The 25067-nt window shown below is 44.3% G+C and overlaps 2 protein-coding genes across 2 annotated transcripts; both read left to right on the top strand.

The window, feature by feature from the left end:
* Nucleotides 1-312: 312 nt before the first annotated feature.
* On the top strand, nt 313-3433 carry drap1 (DR1-associated protein 1 (negative cofactor 2 alpha)). Its single transcript, XM_077545195.1, has 7 exons — nt 313-554; nt 853-925; nt 1220-1313; nt 1587-1712; nt 1806-1896; nt 1985-2073; nt 2588-3433. Exons 1-7 carry the CDS (start codon nt 513-515, stop codon nt 2772-2774), a joined length of 702 nt encoding a protein of 233 aa, XP_077401321.1. The 5' UTR covers nt 313-512; the 3' UTR covers nt 2775-3433.
* A 2062-nt stretch (nt 3434-5495) lies between these two features.
* LOC144035471 (mitogen-activated protein kinase kinase kinase 11) lies at nt 5496-24984 on the top strand. Its single transcript, XM_077545191.1, has 10 exons — nt 5496-7992; nt 15483-15663; nt 17353-17501; nt 17582-17757; nt 17842-18094; nt 19013-19129; nt 20130-20301; nt 20375-20487; nt 20886-21446; nt 21658-24984. Exons 1-10 carry the CDS (start codon nt 7236-7238, stop codon nt 22257-22259), a joined length of 3081 nt encoding a protein of 1026 aa, XP_077401317.1. The 5' UTR covers nt 5496-7235; the 3' UTR covers nt 22260-24984.
* The last annotated feature ends 83 nt before the right edge of the window (nt 24985-25067 follow it).

Genomic DNA, 25067 nt, shown 5'->3' with positions numbered 1-25067 from the left:
TTTAAAGAAACTGGAAGTGTGAATAAAGTAGGAATTTGGAGAGTGTGTAAAATTGTTCGCAAGATGTCCGAAATTAGGTGGATAATTTCAAGTGGTAATGGTTTGGCAGTCAGAATCAGGCTAAAAATTACACGCTTCAGCGTTCAACAATAATAATAATTATATATAAAAATATATGTATTCTGCAATTTCAACACTGAAGTGCACTAAAACATCCCCTTCATACAATCTTAAAAAACAACAACAACAGCAACAAAACAAAAACGTAATATTCACATTTTCGGGATAAATTATGGTTGCCCGAGTCGGGCATCAGGACCCCGCGGGCAGCCTAACTACGCAACCAGCAGTGGAGTGACGACGACTTGCTAATGTGCTAAGCTAACTGCTTAGCCCGGCCGGGACGGTCGCGTATCTATTTTGGTGTCTGCGTGGAGGTGGATCTTTTCACTATTCCACAGTAATATTTAATTTGTGTGTGTGTGTGTGTTCACCACCAGGTTTACTTCACAATGCCGAGCAAAAAGAAGAAATACAACGCGAGATTTCCACCGGTGAGTGTTTACCGACGCCGGTGTCCTGTCCAGCTAACATGAGCTAATCTTTGTGAATGCTAATTTATCATTCTAAACTTATCTGGCGTAGGATATATTTAACCCGATCCACACACAACATTTTATAATCATAACACGTTAAAACATAGTCATATACACCTCCAAATATGCGACGTAACCAATTTCAAGTTCGCTAGAATTTTGCATTGTTTTTAGCATGGCAAGCTGCTGCGAACACTGTGTACGTCTAACATCTCAGCAAGCACTTAATTTTTCGTGCTCTCTTCTTGTTTTTCAGGCAAGGATTAAGAAGATTATGCAGACTGATGAAGAAATAGGCAAAGTGGCTGCAGCAGTACCTGTTATTATCTGTATCCTTCTTGCCTAAAATCTTCCCTTTGCTGTCTTGGATTTTGTTTTGAATAGGGTTGAAATTTTACGTGAATGGTCAAAGTTTGAGCTTTTATTATAGAAAATGAGACTGGGGCTTACTAAATAGATGGTCAGGAAATTCATGACTAAAACAACCAGATTTCACGCAAGTATAGTCGTTTATTAATATTTATTAGAAGCCCATTGAATTGCAGTAAAAAAAAAAAAACATTGCGCGTCATCCTCTTCAAAGCCATGTTGAGTCACAGCAGGTTCCTTTATCACGACATCAGCGAGAGCCCTGGAACTTTTCTTGGAGTCGTTGCTCACAAAGGCCTGTCACGTCACCCAGTCCAAGAATGCCAAGACCATGACGACGTCACACTTGTAAGTTTTGCATTCTGTGGATTTTGCGTGTCCTCACCAATCTCACATATTTGCTTTTTTTTTTTTTCTCGTGCTCTGTCATATAATGCCACAAGATGCTGGCAAAGCCTTGCCTACCAAGGAAATAGTACACAACAATTGGTCTAAATATAAAAAGTCAGCCAGTTCTACGCCTTTTTTTACTGGCACCCATGTCACTTACCAACAAAGTCTTTTCACGCCATACACACTCAAAGATCACAGATACTAAAAGAAAGTGTAATGTGTGGATAGAAAGCAATGCATCGAGCTGGAACAGCAGTTTGATTTCTTGAAAGACCTGGTGGCAACGGTTCCGGACATGCAGGGCGAGGGGGATGAGAATCATACCGAGGCGACAGGGGAAAAGGTGCCACGCAGGTATTGACATTTAAATACGTCCTCACAATGTCGTGTTTACGTAAAAGTTGAAGTGAACGTATTTTTTAAATACCGTTGCTCTTTTCCCCCCAGAGGTCGAAAGCCTGGGTCCAGTCACAAAAACGGAGGGGCGGGCTCGAAAAGCAAGGACAAGAAGTTGTCCGGAACCGAGTCAGAACAAGAGGTGAGAGGTGATTGGCACAGAGAGAGCCATCTTCGTTCTGTTATCGTGGCTAAGCATTTGTGTCCTCCGTTGGATTTTCGGGAAAAAGGAGGACACGGAGGACAGCGAGACATATGGGGACGAAGAGGATGGCTCTCAATCGAGCACAAATCTGCAGGCTGCATCCAGGTTTCACAGGTACGGTCTCAAACGCATCAATAACAATGCCTGTCATCTTGTAGACTACTTGAGGCTGTGTGATAATCAGCGGTCCTCAGCTGTAACAGAGCAGACATAATCAGCAAAGCATCATCACGATGCGTGTACACAATCATGAAGCCATGTTACATAAATGGCTGGATTCATGAGTTAATTTGGTCAACACAAAAAAACTGCACGAGGCTCATCAATAGCAACTAATAGCCAATTTCACTCTCATTCGCTGACACGTCACACGGTTTGAATATTTAATTATTAGGGGGGAATGTATTACACACAACATTTAAATAATTATCCCTAAATGTTAATAAACAAAGTTTTTTTGTAAAGATTAAATGCAAAAGTGTTGAACGGAAAAGTTGAATACAACTGACGCGTACTTAGCTCGAGATTCTTTCGTGCACCACTAGAGGGAGCCCGCGTACCACCCTTTAAGAACCACCACTAATCTAGTGCTTACTGCGTCGTTTCTGCCTATGCACGTCGTCCGTAGCGCCGGCGGACCCCAAAAGTACCCGCACGGGGACAATCTGGTCCCAGGGGACAGCGTGGCCCCGCCACAACCACGGGGCCCGGTGACCTTTGCCCCGCACCCCTCCATGAAGACCACCGCAACACCTCCACCAGCTCCCATGCTACAACAAAACGAGGACTACGACGACGAAGACTATGACTCTTAGCTCCCCCCTTTTCCACATCTCTCTCTCTCTCACACACACACACACACCTTTTTAGTTTAAGTTGCTCTCACGGCGGTCGCTCGGGGCAGAGGAGCGAAAGACTCTTCATCGGCGGGAGGCCACCGGAGAAAAGAATCTGGTTGTACATTGCGTTTTAATTTTGTGTTCTCTTTTAAACTTGGGCTTTTATTTCACTGGAGACAAGAATCCAACCACAATAGTTTTAAGGAGTTCCGTTTTGATTTGTATTCTGAATCTTTTTATGCCTACAGACAGGATAGGTGTGGTTTGTGTTGCTTTCTTGCTTTTCTATGATTTGCTTTTCTTTTGTTCTCTTTTTAATTCAAGTTTTTATCCCGTGGGGGAAAAAAAAATCATGTCTCAAGACCACAACACAGACAGCACCTTCAAGAGTCCCCAAATTTCTCTTCAGGCCACACTCAACTTATTACTTATTTTTCTATTATGTTGCATACCCCTTCCCCCCCCTTTTTTTTTATTTCTAAGAATACTTTTAATGATTTAATTGAAAGTAGACACAGGTTCCCCTCTATGTCCATGTTAAATATTTCCAAATAGGCAGAAAGAAATTGCATTGTAAACTTTTTAACATTCTTTTATTTTGTACGGAATAAATAAAAGAAAAATTGTGATGTCAATTTAGTGCCATGTTTTTTTTTTTCCACCCCATGCGTAAGCTAAAGAAATTGAACTGATTCCATTTATTAAACTTAAAAGTTAAATACAACTGAACTGTACTTCGGCAGTTATTTTTTTGGGGAGAATTTGCATGTTAGTTTTCTGCTGTAGCGGACAAACTTTGCTGTTTCAAAACGGACGTCATGGAGAAAGGAAGCGGGGGAGGGCAAATGGAGCAAGGGGACACATTGAGGGGCCCCTGCAAGGAAATACACTGTTTCCACAAGGCAGCCGGCCGGGCCATAAGGTGCTTTTCTTATTTGGCAAACAGGGAAACCTTTTTTTTTTTTTTTTGGGAACTTGTTACAAACAAGAAATTCAACATTTGAATTGGATAAATAAAACTAAATAATGACAAACTCTATGTAAATCTTACCGCTATGTACAGTACGTACTTCTGCTAGGACACAGCACAGCATTAGTGCAACCGCCATGGATAAAGAGGAAGTTCTAGGCGCTGTGCTCCTGGATTTTACGGAAATGCTCAAATGTTTTTCTCACTCATCTCTGGCTGGATTAAGAGTTGCTGTATTTGTACTGCAGAACACAAAAGTATTTTTAATGGTAGTTTTTCTACCAGTGGAAATGTCTTGTGAATTCCTTCCAGGAATTCGTTTAGAACCTCTTTTATTTTCAATTTTTGTAAATGATTTATCCTGTGCTGATAAAAAAAAAAATATATATGCTGATTTGATGATTTATGCAGATGACTCAATCTCTATTTGGTAGCACAAAGGCTCTTGCTAAATGCATTTAATTTGTATGTTGATGGGATACAAGTAGAGCAGGTGTTCAAGGCCAAATAACTAGGGTGAAGTTAGATAGTGCGGTCTTGATCTGATCAAATTGGTCATGCTGTTTCAAAGATGGGAAGGGACATTGCAATTTCAAAGGAATGCTTTTGTTCCAACTGCAATTTTGCATGATGCCGTTCGATCATGTGTTCTTACATTTGGAGTGTTGCCCTCTTATTTGGCCAAGTGCTTCTGCAAAAGATAAAACAGAAAACATAATTTGCACAGAATAGAGCAGCCCGTTTGGTACATTCCGTGATAATGTAATCAGTATGCGCAAACAATTATCATGGCTAACAGTGGAAAATAAAATAGACTTGATGTTTATGTATAATGTACTATCATAATATGGAATGGCACACCCCATTTTATTCTTAGAACAGATAAAACATGTTCACCATAGAGCTTCCTTGACTTGGCATGTACTCCCATCTAAAGGCAACAGCAAATTATCTTACACATAACTTGGTTGGGTGTAATGTGATTTTATTTATTACAAATCTTTATGCCTGTAATTTTTTGTATCATTTTATACTACTTACAGAATATGTATATAGAGTAATTTTAACCTTTGTATGTTTTTGTTGTATAAATTTTGAAGACCCCAGGAAGACTGACGACCACTATGTGAAAACTAATGGGGATCCTAATAAAGAATACTTCTGCAATTCCGTGTACAGTATACTAGTTATAATCACGAGGATACAAAAGTTAATTGTATTTTTCTGCCCTCTAGCGGAAAAGTACTTGTTTGCCTGTCACTATACGTCAGACATAAGCATACTACGTTATTTGACGTTTGGAAATCATTTTCGGACCAATTCAATGAAATGTAATAATTTAGAAACAACTAACGCCATAAAACTCACAATTTGATACTTATTTTCGCACATTCCTGTATAGGATACAGTACTTATGACGTTTTTGTTAGACTGGATTTAAAACTTTTATTGTGTGGTTTTCAGCTGCAGGAACTAGCTCGGGAAGTAATACAAATTAAAGTTCTATACTTAAGTTGTATAATTATACTTCATTATATACATTTACGTTTTAAGGAAAGTCACTTCCACGCATTTTTTTTCCGAGCAGATCAAATCGTGAGATGATTTTATTTTGTAAGGCATCACCGGAAGCGTCCGTCGTTAAGCAGATCTAACTTGGTAAGTGTTCTGTCACCTGACTTCCGGTCGGGGAAGGAAAAAAGTTGTGACTCCCCCACCCTCTCGAGCACGGACATAGAAGTTGCTTCGAGGTCCACGGAGTGAAGAAACGGAATATAATAACACGCGCTGGATGGGATTATCGCCGTTTTCAAGACTGGAAACTCCCTTCTTGTCCGTCGGACTGGCGCAACGGACCGGACTAGCTGCTCAACACCGCTCAGGAACCAGCACCGTGAGGATGTGGAAGATGAGGTCCACTACTTTGGAAAGATAAGGGCCGGCATGTTGTTTGGGAAGCTCTCGCTAACGAGTGTCGTTGTGTATCTCGTGGGACTTTCCCTGAGGTTTTGACCACTTTGCTTGGATTTTGGGTGAAAATGCGCAGTGGTCACCCCTGAAAGTTGTCGTAAAAACACTGGCCCGGCTCGACTGAATGCTCCCTTTCCTGCTATTCTTCTCTACACTCCTCTGCGCTTCCTGCTTGTGCTGGCCCACTCTACTTAATGGCTAAAAATACTTAAAAACAGACCTCAAGAGTCCAGCCAGGAAGCCTGGATGAACCTCTGTCAGCTTCTTGTCTTTACTGTCATTTTAATCCTTCAATAGCAGTGTTTAACTTTACTTAAGGGCTATAAATACTTGTAAGAAAAAAAAACAGGTTTTACAATCCAGCCAGGAATCCTTTGTCAGCGTCCTAGCTTTTTATTATTATTATTTTTTTTTTAAAATCATTTCAGCCTTTAATAACAACTACCTAATGGCTAAAAATTCTCTAGAGTCCAGCCAGGATGCCTGGATGAACCTCTGTCGGCTTCTTGTCTTTACTGTCATTTTAATCCTTCAATAGCAGACAGTGTTTAATTTAATAAGTACTTAAAAAAACAAACAGGTTTTGCAATCCAGCCAGGAAGCCTTTGTCACCGTCCTAGCTTTTCTTAATCATAATTCCAATAACAACTACCTAATGGCTAAACATTTTGAAAAACGGACCTCAGAGTCCAGTCAGGAAGCCTTGCTGAATCTTTGTCAGCCTCTTGTCTTTAAGCTGTTTTCCACTTTGCTCAAATAGATAAAAAAAATATATATATCAAGAGTGCAATCACATAATCTTGATGAAACTTTGTTGTCCTTTTGCATAATTTTAACATTCAATGCATAAAAATACTAAAAACAAACCTCAGTCCAGTCAGAAAGCCTTGCTTAACCTTTGTCAGTACCTCGACTTTTCTTTTGTCATTTTAGCCTTCACCAATGACCTTGAATAGTCCAGTCAAAAAGCCTTGGTGAATGATTGTAGCCTTAAATAGCAGTGTTAATATCTAATTAATGGCTACAAATACTAAAAACAGACCTCCAAGTCAGAAAACCTTGATGAACCTTTGTCAGCTTCTTGTCATTTCAAGCTTTCAATAGCGGCATTCAGCTAGCGCCAAGCGAAGGAGCTAATGCTCTCATTATGAGTGTGTGAAATAGAGGCTGGTGATTACATGACATTATATTGTGCACTAACCATGTGTTGGGAAACCACACAGCACATGACTTGAGGCCACACGGCACCAAATTTGCAAATGTCCCAAATTCCCATCGTCCTGACCTGGCACCTAAAGATGCCGCGCCAGTCGAATTAGCCCAGCCGCTGTTTATTTACGAGTCCATCCTCCCTTTTGAACATTTCACTCGTCCCTGATGAACCAACAAGACAAACGGGAAAGGGAGCGAGGCGCGATAAAGTACTCCTTTGTACTTTATTTTCAAACCCTCGGGGTGCAGAGTCCGATCCAGACAAAACAAGCGCCGGAGGCTCCATGGAGCCACTGAAGAACATATTCAGTCGAGGCCCGTTGTCCAACTGGAAGAACTTGGAACAATCGCAAAAAGGCAACTTCACCAACCCCGTGTGGACGGCCTTGTTCGACTATGAGGCGTCCTGCAAAGACGAGCTCACCCTACGCAAGGGTGACCTGGTGGAGGTCCTCTCTCTGGACTCTGAGATCTCCGGCGATGAAGGTTGGTGGGCGGGGAAGGTCAACAACAAGGTGGGCATCTTCCCCTCCAACTATGGCTCCTTCAAGCCCAGTGGATACGGGAAGCTCCCGGGCAGCGCCGTGGTCAACGAGCTGGGCCCCGCCATGGTGGGCGAGTTCGAACCCGCCGTGGTGAATTTCCGCGAACTGAGCCTCCAGGAGGTGATCGGGGTGGGCGGCTTCGGGAAGGTGTACCGTGGTACGTGGCGAGGGGCGCTGGTGGCGGTGAAGGCCGCCCGCCAGGACCCGGACGAGGACATCAGCGTGACGGCGCAAAACGTCCGGCAGGAGGCGCGTCTCTTCGCCATGCTCACCCACCCCAACATCATCGCCTTGAAAGGCGTTTGTCTGCAGGAGCCCAATTTGTGCCTCATCATGGAGTACGCGTCGGGCGGGCCCTTGAGCCGGGCGCTGGCCGGCCGCCGCATCCCGCCTCACGTCCTCGTCAACTGGGCTGTGCAGATAGCTCGCGGAATGCTGTACCTTCACAGCGAGGCCATCGTCCCCGTCATCCACCGAGACCTCAAGTCCAACAACAGTAAGTCTTCTCTCGCCACTGCTTAACATGTCCTTGACGCTGTGAAGTCTGGAGCTGAGATGTTCTACGGCAGCACTTATCAAATAAACCTGAATTTTTCAATGAAAATATATTACACGTAAGAATTGTACCTTATATGTTTAAAAGCTAAGATGAATCACATGTGTATCAACGTAGCAGTACTTGGAACACTTGCTAATTTCCAAATCATCTTGCATTCGTCATAAAAATGAATGGTTTACACATGAGTGCAAAAACATACGCATGCGACAAAGACTCTCCGGAACTTCTGCTAACAACTCGGGCTAAAATTAGCTTCTTCGAACCAGAGTTGTGTATCACTTCAATATACTTCCTCTTCGCCACAAATTAGAACTTTGCTATCACCCGGAGATTTGGCACGATCTAGTGTTGGTGTTACAGAAAGTTAGAAAATAAGTAATGAATAACGGGGGATAGTTTTAACCCCCCCCCAACGAATGGTGTACTGCAAATATGTGAGACATTACTGTAATTCCTTTTGGCTATTTGTGAATGTGTAGACGAGCAGTGTTCTAGCCAATTTTCCTGTTCTTATAACATTCCTTTAGCCAGCTCATCTGTGAAGGTTGATGGGACGAGGACAGTCGAGCCTTGTCAATGGACTGACTTCATGGTCCTCTTCTGTAGCCTGTTGCTGTACTTAGCCCAAAGACAACTTTTTTTATTTTTATTTATTTATTTTTTAAAGGTCTCCCACAAGCCCGGTGCTTCAGTAGCGCTATTGACTCAAGTGTGGATGCACATGTAGGTTGCTAATAAATAGGTCAGTAATGAGGGTGCATTTATGGCAGCTGTCGCTAACCAGCAGGTTGCGAACTGCTACCGGTCCGAGGGATGTTTGGTCCGGGACTCCAAAAACAACAGGCTCCAAAACGAGGCCTCTTCGGATTCTGTTTTTTGTTTATTATCTTAACTAACTTGACAAACTAGGCCTATATTTCGAAATCATCCGTTTTCAGTCGTGACAACTGGTTCACGGGGTCCGAGGCCGCTTGGCACCAACGGGGCACTGTGTGGTTAGCAAACAAGCGTTGTTGATAGAACCAAATGCCACGCCTTTGCAGTAAAGTTCAAGAATACGTGATGGGGCTGGAGTTCGATTGGACTTTGATGCAGGAAATTGGACCTTGTCGTTAAAGCTGCAGAAGTATCACTAATAAAGCAGCCCGGCCCGTTACACGGAGGCACCTGAGTTTTACAACAAGCTTCACTCTGTTATTATCATTCCTGCCAGGGTGCATACAATCACTGTCAGCTTTGCGATCGTATCTGCCCTGGTCCAAAATACCGCCCCCCACCCCCACCCCGCTATGCATTCTATGTTGAAACCGTCCTCATCCCTGGCTTAGAATTGACTCCGGTTTCCGTCGAGTTCAAGGGGATAAGTAAGACTTTACCTCCTCACCCCTGAGTCCAGTTCAGGTGGATTTCCGGGGGGCGCGGCAAGCCTCCGAAAGCAAGAGTTGCTACGTCCACGAACACAATCCCTCTCTGTGCGCCCACCAGATCCTATCACTTCTCCCGAGCCCGTTTTTTTTTTTTAAAAAATTGTTTATTTTTTTCTTTGTTGCAGGCCTGCCCCTGCACGTCTGCACGGCGATCGGCCTGTTATGACACTCAGTTATATCCTGTTGTCGTGTCGCTGTGGAGGCTTATTTCCTAAGACCTCGCGTTTAGCAAGACGAGTTGTCGTCGCGCATGAACCGGAATAAATGGAAAGTGAAGAAAATAGACGCGAGCTGTGCACAATGTCATTGATTACGCCACCAGTCCCTAAAGTAGTTCTTCTTTTCTGTCGTTGCCATTTTGTGGCGAACTCAAGCTACAAGCGGACCATGATGCATTGCGGTGATCACCTGCGCACACCAAAAAAAAAGCTTTGAAACAAAACTCTATAGTTGTTCCTGTTTGGAAGATGCTTTCTCATGACGCCAACAATTGGAGCCTACAAATGAGTACACTTTTATGTCTGTCGCCGCGTGTTTGATCTATTTGGACTTTAAGGTAATACGTTTTGGTTAGCAAATGAAAGCGCTGCCTAGAATTTGCCTGTGCACATTTTGTCTTTCCAGGAAGGACTTGACCACTCATCAGTCATTTCATAATGTGACATATAAATCTAGAAAAAAAAATCCAGATTGTCTTTTTCTATTCCTGCTATTATTTTGTCAATTGAGGTTAGCAAACGGGGTTTCTTTTCATACAAAGCCCCATCTGGATTCTGCTTCTGCATATTCTGCCTTTCCCAAGCGTTTTCCTATCTTCCTTTGAGAGTGGATGTCAGGGCAGTGTAGCAAAAGTCAAATCTTATTTTAAGCCCGACTTAGATTAAATTGCATGTTTGTTTCTACTGCCGGCCACCCCACTTTCTAAATGACATGTTATTTGCCGGGTTTGGACAAAGAAGACCGTTGCGAAATCTATGAAATCTATATATTGACCTTGATGATTTTGAATATTTAGTCTCACTATATCGTAACATTGAGTGAAACGACAACAACAACCACCTTTGCCCACTTGGTTTCTTTTCTAGATCCAAACACTCGGCGTTGGACTCCAGCTGCACTCCCCGAACCTGTGCAAGGTGCATGTGTGCCAACTCAGCACATTTCTAAACCTGTGCAACTCGTGCTCCCCCCCCGCATAAATAGATGCTATATTTAAAACGGAGTACCCACAAAGTGCATTGTCAGATATCTTCACAAAACCTTGTTTAAGCCCCAAAATAACTCGTCGGTACATGTCGTAAAAATGTGGTGGTAAATACGCCACACTAAGCACTTGGAACTCACTGACCTTTTTTTTTTTTTTCTCTCTCTCTTTAGGAAGAAGTCAGTTAGATTTTTGGGATCAACAGGTCTGTTTTTGTTGTTGCTTTTTTTTCTTTTCTTGTTCCCGATTGGGCAGGCATGAGCCATGCCGCCACCAGCATGTTTTCATTCACCAGATGCACACCCAAAACACCCCCCCCCCATAAGTGTGTGTGTGTGTGACATGGTTGCTGCCTTTGCAGTGTTTGCATGTGCGTGTGTTAATGTTTAAGCACGTCGACTCGCGGGGTTGGGAGAGGGATCGTCACATCAGTGTTATGCAGAGGCCATTTTAGGCATGACTATGACTTTGGCGCAGACATTTGAGTGAGAAAGTACAAGTTAAAAGTCACATTTACTTTGTTGTGTAATTTCAGTTTAGTTGGTATTGGGCCGCTGTTTGTTCCCACGGCTCGTGTCCAACACAAGATGGCTGAAATTGGGATGTTTCTCTGCTTGATCATGCTCCACTCAGCTGACTCGTGATGGGCCGCATTGTGCATGCATTGTGGAAGTTCAAGTGCGTTGTAATCTGGAAATGTACAGTACGTAAAGTTGGAGTGTCACTTTATTGGTTAAGAAGTATGTACAGTGTACCGATCCCTTTATGCGTCTACAGTAAATAAATCTTTTTTTTTTTTCAAAACTAACAAACTTATCATCTCACAACTCATAATCATGCCCAAAAATGAACCTACAACCATTGCTTTGTGTAGGCATAAAAAGCAGGATTACGGTGGATTTCATTCTGTAAATTTCCACAGAAATGAGACTGTACACGAAATATTTCATCTTTTGTTCTTTCAAATCTCTAACTAAATAAGTGTACCTCCATCTAGTGGTCGACTGTGGAATTACATCAAATGTAAACAAAAGTTCGACCAAAATAATTAGATATTACCTGCACAGTGTTCTCTCGCTACTTCGTGTGCTTTCATTTGCGACGATAACTTCATCTATTGCGGGTTTACCTTCCATTTTTCTTTCTTATAAGTGGGACCTATCAAATAAATGTTTTTTTTGGTTTCTGCTTTTTTGAGACGAAATTTGTTCTACTCTGACCACTCGGAAACGAAGAACCATTGTTCAAAGGTGCAGTTCAGATATTCGATATTATTATTATAAAACGGTGAGCCATTTAATGATAAAAAGAACAACTTTAACGTAGTTCTGCTCACATCAATATCTGAATGCAGCCTTTTAACATTTTGAATTTTAAAAGTCACATGTTAAGCGCAACCTAACTTGTTTGATGATTTATGTGCAGTCCCAATCACAAGCCAGCTCCCAAGCAACGGAAGAAGAGAATAGGAGCCTTTTCTTTGCAGGGCTCAGCGGCCATCTCACCTTTTGACTTCTCCTTCCTAATGTTTGGTTCCACGGCGCTTCCTTTCCTGCCCGAGAGATACCGGTGTCACTTCCAAGAAGTTTTGGGAGGTCACAATTATATGCCCGTAAACTGAGTAGCAGCTGAAGAGCACCACGTTGTGTGCGTGTGCCCTTTTTGCTTCTTCAGATGTGGCACAAAGGCAGACAAGATTGCTCAAAAGGGACTTTCCTGTTTGTAGTTTTGTCCTGTTGTTTGGACGCTTTGCAGTTTCAGATTTGAAACGGCGGCGTAAGTAGACCATCACCCCTGGGGAAGTCTCAAGTGAAGGTCGCGTTTGGTCACACGGGCTGGTTAATAAGTGGCCATTTTGAAGGCACCCCTGGCCGGGATACTTTGCACAGAGAATCATTTATGGGAGCATTCCTGAGGAATTTGTGAACCTTCCTCATAGACAAAGCGCTCCAGTTCACCATATCCAATAAATATGAGGTGTTGTTTGTGGTACTTTTGCCTGACTTTGGTGCAGGCAGCGTCGGTTCAGTGACATTCACTCAGTGACATTGTGAGTTGGAATGTTTGTGCATCTATGACTACGGATAGACCGATAATCGGCCCGGCCGATATTCAGCATTTTATGATTTATCTTTTTTTGTTTTGATGGCCAATATATTAAAAAGGGTTATTTTTGCTCCGACGGACGCTTTTCTCTGCCGTCTGCTTTGAGTCAGCGGCTGTTGACTCCCTGCAACATTGACCCGCCCACAGCACCATCTGATTGGCTGCTCGTGCAGTGCCAATAAGCAATTAGCGGCTATTAGCCCACAAGCTAACCAGCTAGCTTGTGAATTAATGGCTATTAGCCGCTTTAGCTTGCCGGCTAACCTAATAGCCATTTTTAGCAGCTATTTGGGAGTTAGGCCGTCGGTGAACGGTTAGCCCGCAAGCTAACTGTTAGCTTGCATATTAGCAGCTATTTGGGAGTTAGCGTGCGGGTAAATGGTTAGCTCGCGAATTAGCGGATATTTGCGAATTAGTGTGCGGGTGAACGTTTAGCCCGTGAGCTAACCGCTAGCTCGCGAATTAGCAGCTATTTGCGAGTTAGCGTGCGGGTGAATGGTTAGCCTGCGAATTAGCGGATATTTGCGAGTTAGCGTGCGGGTGAAGGGTTAGCCCGCGAATTAGCAAATATTTGGGAGTTAGCGTGCGGGGGAACGGTTAGCTCGCGAGCTAGCTGACTAGCTTGCGAATTAACGGCTATTGGGTTGGCCCGTTAGCTAACGGTTATCTCGCGGGCTAACCTAATAGCCATTTTTTAGCGGCTATTTGGGAGTTATCCCGGGGTTAGCGTGTTGGTCAATGGTTAGCCCGTGAGCTAACAGTTAGCTGTATATCGGCTTCAAATATTGGTTATCTGCCTCCCTGACTACCGATAATCGGTATCGGCCCTGAGAAAAGCGGTCTATCTTTATCTATGACAATTAAAAAACAGTTTGGATCAATGAAGTGAAATTGGATGATTTCCTATGGCACGGTTAGCAGATGAGAATCGCTGATCTACAGGAAATCACCTGCAAGCTTTCATCTAGTAGAAGCTTTCGCTCCGCCTCGCTGCTCGGCTTGCTCAGAGGTTGCCAGGCTGTCTGTCAGCCCGTGGCCTCATCCCTCAGGGGGGGACAAAGCTCCCGTTCTTCCCGGGGAAAGCCCCCGCCCTGGCGGAATGCTACACTCGCCTACGGGTGCGAGGTGACAAGGGGAGGAGCGACACAAGGGGTCAAAGGAGACGGGAGGGAAAGTTTTTAAAAGCACATGGGTTGGTCGGAATTGTTTTTTGCCATTATATGAAGTGCAAAGTAAGAACTTTAGCAAAAATTATTTGGCACAGTTTAAAGGGGAAGTCATCCAAAAAAAAATCTATAGAATAACATACAGCCCACTAGTCGAAACACGGTATTCTGATTAATATTGTGTTTGTGCAATATGAGTAAAGCGACAAAATCCACCCACCTCAGAAACCGATTTAGGTCATGTGTATTGAGCAAAGGCTTCGAAAGAAGAAAAATAATGCCGAAGAGCGCCCTGCAGGCTTTGTACTCAACTTCCTCAAAATGCCATTGCTCTGGTAATGATGTCGGAATTCCCTGAAAGTATCCTATCATAATCTCGGATGCTACAGTTGAATCACACACTCGATTGTGTTATGAAATCTAGAGAATTTGATAACCAGTGCAGGCCTTTTACGGCCTGCAGTAATCCCAAACTGTGTCGCTTCTATTGAGTCAGTCCGATAAACTGACACACTCGCTTGTGTTCCGCACGACAACAAACAATACCAAACACACTCCCGTTGCCACGGCGATCTGTCACAGTGTTGTCCGGGCCGACATTGTTGCTTCGGCTTCTCTATCAGGCCATCGGGCGTGCCGTCTGGGCAAGATCCGTCAGGTTGTGGATGGGGATGTGTTAAATTGGCCAAGGGCTGCCATGCTCACTCTGGAGTGATGTAGGTCAAAGGCCGGCTTTTTAGTAGGGACTCCACTTGAATCGCTTGAATTTTGTTTGCAGCAACTTGGGACTGGCTTGAAAATGTGAAGGTTAAGACTCGAGACCGACTTTGCTCGGACGTCAGCGTGACGTGCGAGGGTGGGGAGAGTTGTGGGACAATGCGGCGGTGGCGAGGAAGGCTGACCCGCGGATGCCCTCTGCCTTGACTCAGGAAGTAGAAAGAATGCGTGCTACTGCTGAGGCTGCTAAATGTAGTTTTGTCGCTCCGGTGGCGTGCCTGTGTTTTGTACGTCTCCATCACTCCCGCCCTTTAAAACACTCACGCTCACAGAGCAGACAACAAAACCTCTTGTGACGCATTCCATCGTGACGTCCAAAGCTGTGCCTTTGGGCGGCGCGCCGCAGCACAGGATGTCTGACAGAGAGGCCGACAATCTCTCGTTACTACTTAGAATTATGCAAACACACCTATTTGTGGTTTTCTGTGTATTTTTGTGCTCCGCCTGTAACCCGCAAACGCCACAAGATGGCGTCAAAGCCCTGGCTGTTAGGAGCATAATTGGTGTCAAGGAGGTAGGACTGAATGATTTGCGCGCGTAATAGACAAGATTTGTATGTTGGAGGAGCTTGTTTTATCCTGGACTGTGGGCATGAATATGTTTTGGGCATTTAAGTGTTTTTACATCATAGTTTGTGGTATATTTGCGGTTTTAACTATTCATATATGCAGTTGTCCCAAAAAAAAAAAATGACGGTAAAGGGTGCCAACTACTTCGTGTTGCTGATCTCTTGTTTCTCTGTTGCAGTCCTTCTGGCTCAGCCCATGGAGAACGAATGCATGGAGGCGCTGACGCTCAAGATCACCGACTTTGGTCTCGCCAGGGAGTGGCACAAGACCACCAAGATGAGCACGGCCGGCACCTACGCCTGGATGGCCCCCGAGGTTATCAAGTCCTCCACCTTCTCCAAGGGCAGCGATGTTTGGAGGTGGGATTTTTTTTTTTTTTTTGGTGTCGTGATCGTCAGTTCTCCAACTTTTGAAGTTGAGGCGTTAGGGGGGAGGGGGGAGCAGCTTGGTGATTGATGGTGGCCCCGTGATAATGACGCGCCTCTTCAGAGAGCAGCACTGTGCTTTGTTGTGAGACATGTGGACTGCACTGACCCATTGTCTCTTGTATTGACCCAGAAAGAAGCACCACGCCAGTCCTCTGTCATGTGTGTGTGTGTGTGTGTGTGTGTGTGTATGTTAAATTCATGTAAGCCTGCTTGGTGCATGTTTATAATGTGTTCCATTAGGGTGTGTCAAGTTTTGGCCTTATAGGCCACTACTAGTACTCATACATTGTAAATAAGCAGATGCATACAAATTATTTACATTTTTCATCATGACACTCCAGTGAATAAAGGAAATTTAGTTTCAGAAGCAAAAAGGGGTTTTCTCCACTTTGCAGCCATTTTGGAGAGTTGTCCTGTATATGTTTGAACTCTTCTAATATATTAAACGTCCTGCCGCCGCTGCTGTCCATGTCCTCAGTTCGGAGCAAAATGAGAGCGCAAACAGGCAAGGCACGCTGCTCCCAAGTTAGTCGTCTTTCTCATCGGAGTCGTCGGGCGCAAAAGGGCGAGCCTCTTGAGTTGCATCTCTGCTCACTGGCACGGTGCACACGTAATTAAAGCACAAAATAAGAAGGGAAAAAAAAAAGTTGAGGCCTGCACACTCCGCATTTAGTTAGATCTCCACACTGCTCGGACAAAAGATAATTGACAGTGTGTGAGATCCAAGTTCTGAGGATCTTCTTTGGTCGCAAGGCTGGCGTGTGCGTGTGCGTGTGTGTGTGTGTGTACTTGTACATACTACATTGTGAGGACCAAAATACGTCTTTAACCAGGACATTTTTGTGAAGTGAGGACATTTTGTCCGGTCCTCACAACTCAAGGCCTCTTTTTGAGGGTCTGGTTGGTTTTAGAGTTTAGGTTTGAATTGGGTTATGGTTGCGGTTAGGGTAAGGAATGCGGGTAGGCAATCATTTGGGGTTAGGAAATGCATTATTAAGTCTATGGATGTCCTCACAAATATATAAGTACAAGTGTGTGTTTACAATATTGTTTCCAATTGCTTTGGTAACACAAACAACACTGTGCGCAGAGAATGTAAAAAAAAGTTGGAAAAGATACCATTTAACGTTCTTTCAATACAATTTGTCTTTTTCCCTCCTGCTTCTTTAAATACAAAATGAAAACACTCACAAGGAGCAACTCTTACTTGAGCTCAGATGTCAGTTAGTAAGCCACAACTGTATAATAGTATACTTTGTAGAACCAATTTATTTGATCACGTTCTCTTATGTTATTTATTTATTTTTTTAACAATCAATGCAGTGTTATAATGTCTGTTAAAGTCCAAATTAAAAAAAAATGACACTGCCTGTGTAGATTTAAAATATTTTTGTCCAATCAGATTTCAGCCTCCATATGTTGCCAAATCAATGTAATCTGCCCAGGGCCTTCAGCTAGCTGTATTAGCAATGCGACTGCTTTTTTTTTTTTTTTTTTTACCCAACCACATTTCAGGTCCACAATAATGTCAGCATTTTTCTGTTGGCTGATTGGTCGGTCAGAGCAAAACCGTTCCAACTAGCAGAATAATACTTTCGTCTGGTCTTATCGCTGGCGCAGTTATGGCGTTCTGCTGTGGGAGTTGCTGACGGGAGAGGCGCCCTACAGAGGGATCGACGGGTTGGCTGTGGCGTACGGCGTGGCCGTCAACAAGCTGACGCTGCCCATCCCTTCCACGTGTCCCGAACCCTTCGCTCAGCTCATGTCAGGTGGGAGGATTGCGTCTCGACCCGCTCGTAAATGCCGTCAAATAAATGAGTTACTTAAGCATACCCGTTTGGATAAATAGAGTGCTGGGACCAGGACCCCCATCGCAGACCCAGCTTTAGCTCCATCTTGGCTCAGCTGACGGCGCTGGAGCGGCAAGTGATGGAGGAGATGCCGCAGGACTCCTTCCACTCTCTGCAGGAGGATTGGAAGTTGGAGATCCAGGACATGTTTGACGAGCTGCGCGCCAAGGAAAAGGCACGTAAACTCGACTTTGATGACTTCCAGGATTTGAGTCGTTTTTCAAACTGGTCGTCCCTTTTTTCCCCCCCCCCCCTTCAGGAGCTGCGGTGTCGCGAGGAGGAGCTGAAGCGGGCGGCGCTGGAGCAGAAGTCCCACGAGGAGTTCCTGCGGCAGCGCGAGCAGCAGCTGGCCCAGTGGGAGCAGGACGTGTTTGAACGCGAGCTCAGCCTCCTCATCTTGCACCTGAACCAGAACCAGAACCAGGAGAAGCCCAACGTCAAGAAGCGCAAGGGCACCTTCAAGAAGCACAAGCTCAAGAGCAAGAACGGCGAGAAGATCAGCATGCCACAAGGTTTGTGCGGGTTCCGCCGCGTGATACTCGTACAGCGGGAGCCTCCGTTCAACGGACCGAGGTTATTATAGTTCATGAAAACCAACAAAATAACCAAAACTAATAGTGAAAAAACTAAATAAAAATGAATGAAATAAAAATGCTAATTGGAACTATCACACATGACAAGGCTCAGAAAAAAACTTTTTTTGAGGAGCAGTTTTGCTAATCAATGACTTCATTTGAGTAGTCATTTTTGAATTGAGGAGCAGTTTTGCTCCCCGTTAATTTTAGGGACCTGATTATAATATAATAATATATATAATTACAGTATAGGACAATATATTGGGTGAGTTGAATGTAAGGCTGCAGCTAAGCAATATTTCAGTACTCGAGTATCACACCGGAAATTCTGTTGGTGATTTAATCGAGTGTTCGGATAAAGTATATTTGTGCTTAGCTAAAGAACGATTATGAAAGCAAAATAGAAAAATCTCACCGAATCACGAATGACCAATTGCAGAGAAGCAATTATAAACATACTTCGGAATTTTCACTCCAACAATCGGGAGACATAGTCCTTGTGCGTGTATGATTATTCTGGGCCAAGAAAGGTGATTTGGACTCTTTGAGAGTGAGCAGACCGCGCCTCGCCACTTCCTGTCGGTGGATGCATTGGCTGGTGTTTTATGTCGTTTATCCCTCTCCCACTCTTTTCCTATTTTTCCTTCTTGCATATTTGCAGCGACTGCCTTTGTTATTCCATTTCCTCTCGCCGTTTTTTCCTTCTTCTCGTGCCCAGTACACTCCCATTGTAAGGAAAAGCACATCATTGTGTTGAAAACACTCGACCTGAAACTGGTGCAGAGGTTGTTGCTTTTATTCTTATGCGAAGATAGAGAAAATACGGGGGAAAAATTACTATTATTTATTTTTCAGATTTCATCCACAAGATCACAGTGCAGGCCTCCCCAGGCCTGGAGAAGAGGCGAAACTCGCCCGATTTGGGCTCCGGCTCCTCGCCATCGTTCGGCCCGCGTTTCCGTGCAATCCAGCGTGAGTGGATTCTACTTTCAATTCCTCTTCTCACTGCGTCAGATTGTCTCCTCTCGTGTGACCACCCACTCGTCATTTCCTCCTTTTCCCCAAATGCCCCGCCCTCCTCCTTTCCACGTCCTGTCGCCCTCGCATAAGCGCTTTGCCAAAAGTGTGTTTTAAAGCAAATATTATCGGACTTCCTGTGCGGATCATCTTGCTGTAACTTTTGCTTCCTCTGTGTAGTTACATTGCCTTTTATTTTTTTATTTATTTTTTTTTTCTCAGGAGAGCTCAGTATTGTTCATTCGATTTGACATCATCATTGCTCTCCTTTTTTTTTTTTTTTTTTTAAACAAATAAATTAAAAAAATTTAATAAATGTTTTTTTTTTTTTTTAAATATATATACATATACACACACATATATATATATATATATATATATATATATTTTTTTTTTGTGTATGTGCGTGTGTGTGCGTGCGTGCGTGCGTGCGTGCGAGCGTGTGTGTATTCATCAGTTCACCTAAAGCCCATTAAAAAAAATCCCATACTAATAATATAATATAATAATAAATTGCCAAATGCAGAAACATCAATGTAAGTTATCACGATGTAGTGGCTCTCGCTAACAGACAGAATTAAGTAACCGGAATTAGGTTAAAAAATTCTATATACGTAGACCATGTTTCTATAAATTTTGATATTTGTTTTTTATTTGAGGCAGATATTTTTTCCATTAAAATGTGATTTATGAGGAGGTTAGACCATTGGTCGATATTCAGAGTTTGTTTATTTTTCCAGTTAACAAGAATTGTTTTTTTAGCGATAGTAAGGGCTACAAGTGTAGATTGAAATTGTTTATGTGGTAAGTCAGTTATTGTTAGGTCACCTAGCAATAATAATAATAATAGCATAATGTGTAGTTACATTGCCGTTGCAGCAGAGGGAGCCGTTGAGTTGCATTTTTTCTCCAGTGAAAATGTTGCATTCATCCTGACGCTCCCGTTTGTCCACAGTCAGTCCCAGTGACAACAGCAGGTCGTTTGGTCTGAGCCCAGCGTGGCCCCTCGAGGCCCCATCCCATAAACAGGCCAACGGAGAGCTGAAGTTGTGCCCGCACTGGAGGCCCCAGAGTCCCAAAAGTCCCAAGAGCCCCAAAGTCCTGCGACTCAGTCCTCAGGAGAGCAGGTACGCCGCACCTTTCCGAAAACCCATTCGCAGCTTTCCTTCAATGCGTTCCCGTTTCCCGTCTCGTGACCAGTTTGTCGATGAGAGCCAAGCTGTTGGTGTCCCATTGCAACGAGGACGCGGAAGCTGCAGACGACTTTGAGGAGTACAGACCCTCCACGCCGACCCCTCCCCCGGCTCACAACGGTAACTAAATTGGCCTTGTAGGTCCCACTAGCTGAATTACAACTCGCATCTTAAATCATAATTCTTCTATTATTAGGCGACATAAAGTCAAATGATGTTCTTGTAAACGTGGATTCACTCAAATATCACAAATTCTTAGAATTTGTTTGTGTCTTTATCGAGAAGTCTAGTAGATTGGGACCTTAAAAAAAAAAAAGTACACTAATAAAATGAAATACGCAGATGTCTAAAGGTTTTGAGAAAAAGTTTAAATATTGAAAGCTATCACAAAATAACAAGATGATGAATCAAGATATCAGTTCCATAAACACAAGGAGTCCTTCCTGGCCCTGAGTGGGAACAGTTTTTCAAGATGTCCCTGATGCAAATGACTAATTCGACATGTGGCTTTCCCGCAGGCTCCTCGGCGAAGGACAGCCTGCGGCTTCCTCTTCACCAGAGAGACTCTGGCAGTGAAGAAGGAGGCTCTTCTCCAGTGGGCTCCCCCAGGCCGGACCGGGGCCCGCTCAGCCTGATGAAGAGCACGCACCGCGCCCTGCTGGGCAGCGGCTCCCTCTTGGCCTCCGTGGGCTTGGGTCGGTGCTTGGACGTCTCCCCCAAAGTGCCCCCTCGAACTAATCCGCCATCCCTCGAGGAGTGCGCCACCTCCTTTTTGGAGAACTCGCTCCCTAAGCCCCCCGTTCGGGAACCCCCCATTGTGGACGACCTCATCACCTTCTCCGCCTCTGAGCCGCTTCCCAAGCCGCTTTTGGAATTAGCTTTACGGTGCCAAGAACTGAAGCCGCTGCCCGTCACGCCGCCGAGCACGAGACGCGAGCGCGGGGCTTGGCAGGACGTGAGCCCGGGGGAACGCAACCCGAGCTTCCACGCCGCCAACGGGGACGCGGGTTCTGAGAGCTTGGAGCACAGGAGCCAAAGGAGGAGGAGGTCCAGTCCGGGCCTGCATGGCTCCCAGCTTGGTGGGTCAACAAACGGAACAAGAATTGGTGCTTTGATGGCAGTTTTACCTCGAAAGCACATCCTGAATTATCGAAATTATCAAAAATGATCCATCTTTTTTTTTTTATCAGCAGATATTTGCCGAGTCGTGTAGTTCAAGTCGAGTCTCATGAATATCACGTCAAAGTCGATGTTGAAATTTGCTGACTTCATTCTTTGTGTTCTTTCCAGTTCTGGACCTCCCCCTGTGCCAAGACACGCAGGACTCTGACGAAAAGCCCCCCGCGCCCAGCGCTCCCCACCCCAACGCCGCCCATTGGAGCCCCAAAACCTGCCGCCTGGAGGTCAGCGTCATCCCCCGCCCTCGCCCCTCACCCATACGGCCCCGCATCGACGCCTGGAGCTTCATCTCAGCGGGCGGCAGCACTTCGGGCGCCAGCCGTAACCCGAGCCGCTCGGACGGCGTCCCGCTGGGCTACCAGCCCTCACCTACCAACCCTTTCACCAACTATGAACCCTTCCCTTCGCCCTCTTGCGACCCCTTCGCCCTCAGGGCCGACCCGTCGAGCGCCTCGGACAAAGCGTCGCCATTCGACCCCTTCTCGACCCCTTTCCCCACCTCGCGTTCGGCCCCGTGCTCCGCCAACGGCTCACCCACGCTGCCGTCGTTCCGCATCGCGCCGCTCAACCCGGCCGACTCGCCTCTCATCGACCTGAGCTGGGCGGCGTGCGGGAAGACCTTGGATGGAACCAAAGAGAGAGTCCGCCCCCGAAGGACTCTGGGACTCAAACCCTTTAAGTCCCCCACGCAACTCCGAGATGACCGGTTCTGAATTCCACAAAATCATTTGTCCAAGAGTCAATTATTACTTCCCCCTGGTAGTTTAGGCCCTATTTTGACATCAGCCTTGTACGAGGCGCCAGACATGACATGGGAAAAAAATACTTGAGCGCCCGCCCCCCACCCACCCCACAATTTTACTTGCAAAATGGGGGGGGGGGGGGATACCCCAATATTTTGACATGAACAAATATTCTAAATGTGATTTATTAAATGCTATACTTAAATGCATGTAATTATGTTTATTGCTCAAACACATCCTGTGCTACCTTAAACATAGCCATTCGCCGTCACGCTGAAGGATAATCTATGGTCAAAGTTGATAATTAATTCATGATTAATGCGATATATTTTTGCGATTAATTAATCAGTTAACGCTTTAACTTTGACAGCACTAACAATAACGTAAAAAGCTGTCAAAACAGAAAAGAAAGACACAATGCTTAGCTATGGCCACAAAATACTAGATTGTGGGCTTGAGACGTGTGAGTAAGCAAATGGAGCGCACCTTCGTGTTGCTGTAAAAAAAAAAACATTCCTTTTTCACAATGCATTTGTAGCTCATCCTCATCTTAAAATCAAATTCATTCACACGATTGTGAATTTTTTTGCTTACAGTGCAGGCTAAAAGATTATTTCGGCGCACCAATTTGTATTTGGTGTACTTTTTTTTGGGGGGGGGGGCATTTGAATAGTTTTTCCCACCTCATGTCATGTGCGCTCCGTAGATGTGGAAGCCTGAAAACCAGTAAGAAATGTCCCGTCCCAGTTTCTTTGCGGACTGGCGTCATCTCCTTCTACCTCTCTGTGCAGACTGAAAGCAAAAAGGACACAACAGACATTTTGGCTTTTAACGCTTCGCAGGGAAAGTGCATTATGTGTCGAGCACAAAAAAAAAAAAAAAAAAAACGCATGACCCGTGCATTCCACTCTGGAAGGAGATAACATCCCGCTCACATTCCAGCACAATGGCAGGGATTAACAACCCCCGCCCCCGTCCCTCCCCAAACCAATACGCCAAAGAGTGTCACAGTGACAATACAATGAATGTCCGATTAGCTCCTACAATTATTTGCTACCATTCCGGCTCTGTTCCGTTTCAACTTGGTCCGAATAACAGGCCTGATGTCTGTCATGTGACCAGCAAGTGCCAATCAGCAGTCAGTCGAAAATTGTGTTGAAATGCATCATCTACTCGTCCCGTCAGCTCATTTGAATATCAGCTCCTTTTTTCGCCTCAAAGATACAAAACAAGGTGGAGTTACGGTTATTTCCCCCAAAGTGTCTATTAACATAACAGCTGAAAGAGACATTTGATCTATCGAAGGGCAAAAAACAGTGTGAATGATTGACTTCCTCAATGGCCGCACTGTCGTTGCATCACAATGGCTGGCTTTGTTGGAATGGAGAAAACGACGACAACTTCAACTTAAAAGTGCCTCTGATTAACGGTGACATCGAATAAACAAACCTCAGATGTTCTACTAGACGCTTCTTGGCATTTTTCTTTTGTTTTCATTTGGAACTCTTGGAAGGAACTCATTCAATATTGCTGTCAAAAAAAAAGCCTACTAGAACATCTGAACTTGATTTGCGGCATCAAAGGCGGTTTGAGTGGTAGCAGGTGCATGCTGAGGTTTGAGAACCCCTCATGTAACGGCTTTTATTGGATTTTTTTTTTGGGGGGGCGGGGGGTATTTTATTTTTTGGTTTGATGGCGAAAAGTGTCGAAAGAGGAACGCTTGATGTCGCATCTTGGCCCGCAAACGGCGCACCTGTCAGTTGTGTTCGAGGGGGGGGGGGGGCATGAAAGCGACGGCGGAGGTGAAATCAGCACACAGTATGTCGAATAAGTCCCACACGAGCGTAACTACGGAGATGTGATTTTTATTTTTTATTTTTCATAGCTGAAAGGGATCACTGAAAGAAAGAAAGAAAAAAAAAAGACGAGAGTGCCCGTCGTGAAGCAATGTGAATATGTCTAAAGTACTTTACAGTAGCAGATCTCTTTCAGGTGCTTGTGCTTAATAGAAATGAAAAGAATGGTCGTTTTGCATGTTACAAAGCCAGTAATGGCTTACTGTGTAAGGACCTTTTGTATAGCAATAGAAATGACGTATATAGGGACGGACGGGGATATTTATAAACGGCTTTCTATGTCACACACTGGATGAAAATGTTCGGAACAGTCTACATCAGGACCATGCAAACGTCGTACACGTGTACCACTGGACTATTTAAACATGTTCGAAAGGGTGCTCCACATTTTCACTTGTCCATGACAATCTCCCCAATTATGAATATTAATATGATTTTTTTTTTTTTTTTTGGGGGGGTTGGGGGTCAGGGGTCCTGATATGATCTTAAATAGAACATGGTTGATATGTTCATCTTATATCTGCTTTTATTGTATTTTTACTTTCCGGATGTTTTTTTGTTTACCGGGATCATGCAGATGATGCATTGAAGTTTTTTGTTTTGTTTTTTGTGACCTACTGGTTTCATGTGCATTTCGGCTTCCGAGAATTTGTGGAAATCTCGCACTGGGCTGGGCCTAATCAGCTCTTATTGTTGCGTGTCAAGAGGATTATTTCCCTACACAGTGTGTGAACATGTTTTTATTATTTCTTGACTATTACGATGGGTGTTTGACTTGTGGAAATAAAAAAAAAAAAAAGGAAATATGACCAAATAAATGTAACACTTTGAATGGTTGATTATTGTAGTGGTGTATTAGCTTTTATTTAAATAGAAGATGACTGGGGGTCCTAAAAAAAAAGTAGACTCACTAGAATATTTT

The sequence above is a fragment of the Vanacampus margaritifer genome, chromosome 15 (genome assembly GCF_051991255.1).
Source record: "Vanacampus margaritifer isolate UIUO_Vmar chromosome 15, RoL_Vmar_1.0, whole genome shotgun sequence".
NCBI classification, from domain to species: domain Eukaryota; kingdom Metazoa; phylum Chordata; class Actinopteri; order Syngnathiformes; family Syngnathidae; genus Vanacampus; species Vanacampus margaritifer.
Note: the sequence above shows the minus strand (reverse complement) of the source record. Positions and strands in the feature narration are given on the sequence as shown.

Bases quoted from the DNA above. Each gene is read 5' to 3' on its own strand.
- drap1 (XM_077545195.1), top strand. From the start codon at position 513: ATGCCGAGCAAAAAGAAGAAATACAACGCGAGATTTCCACCG. The intron at 1,713-1,805 runs GTATTGACATTT...TTTTCCCCCCAG, and splicing joins GGGGAAAAGGTGCCACGCAG to AGGTCGAAAGCCTGGGTCCA. The intron at 2,074-2,587 runs GTACGGTCTCAA...CGTCGTCCGTAG, and splicing joins GCTGCATCCAGGTTTCACAG to CGCCGGCGGACCCCAAAAGT.
- LOC144035471 (XM_077545191.1), top strand. From the start codon at position 7,236: ATGGAGCCACTGAAGAACATATTCAGTCGAGGCCCGTTGTCCAACTGG. The intron at 7,993-15,482 runs GTAAGTCTTCTC...TCTCTGTTGCAG, and splicing joins AGACCTCAAGTCCAACAACA to TCCTTCTGGCTCAGCCCATG. The intron at 17,758-17,841 runs GCACGTAAACTC...CCCCCCCTTCAG, and splicing joins AGCTGCGCGCCAAGGAAAAG to GAGCTGCGGTGTCGCGAGGA.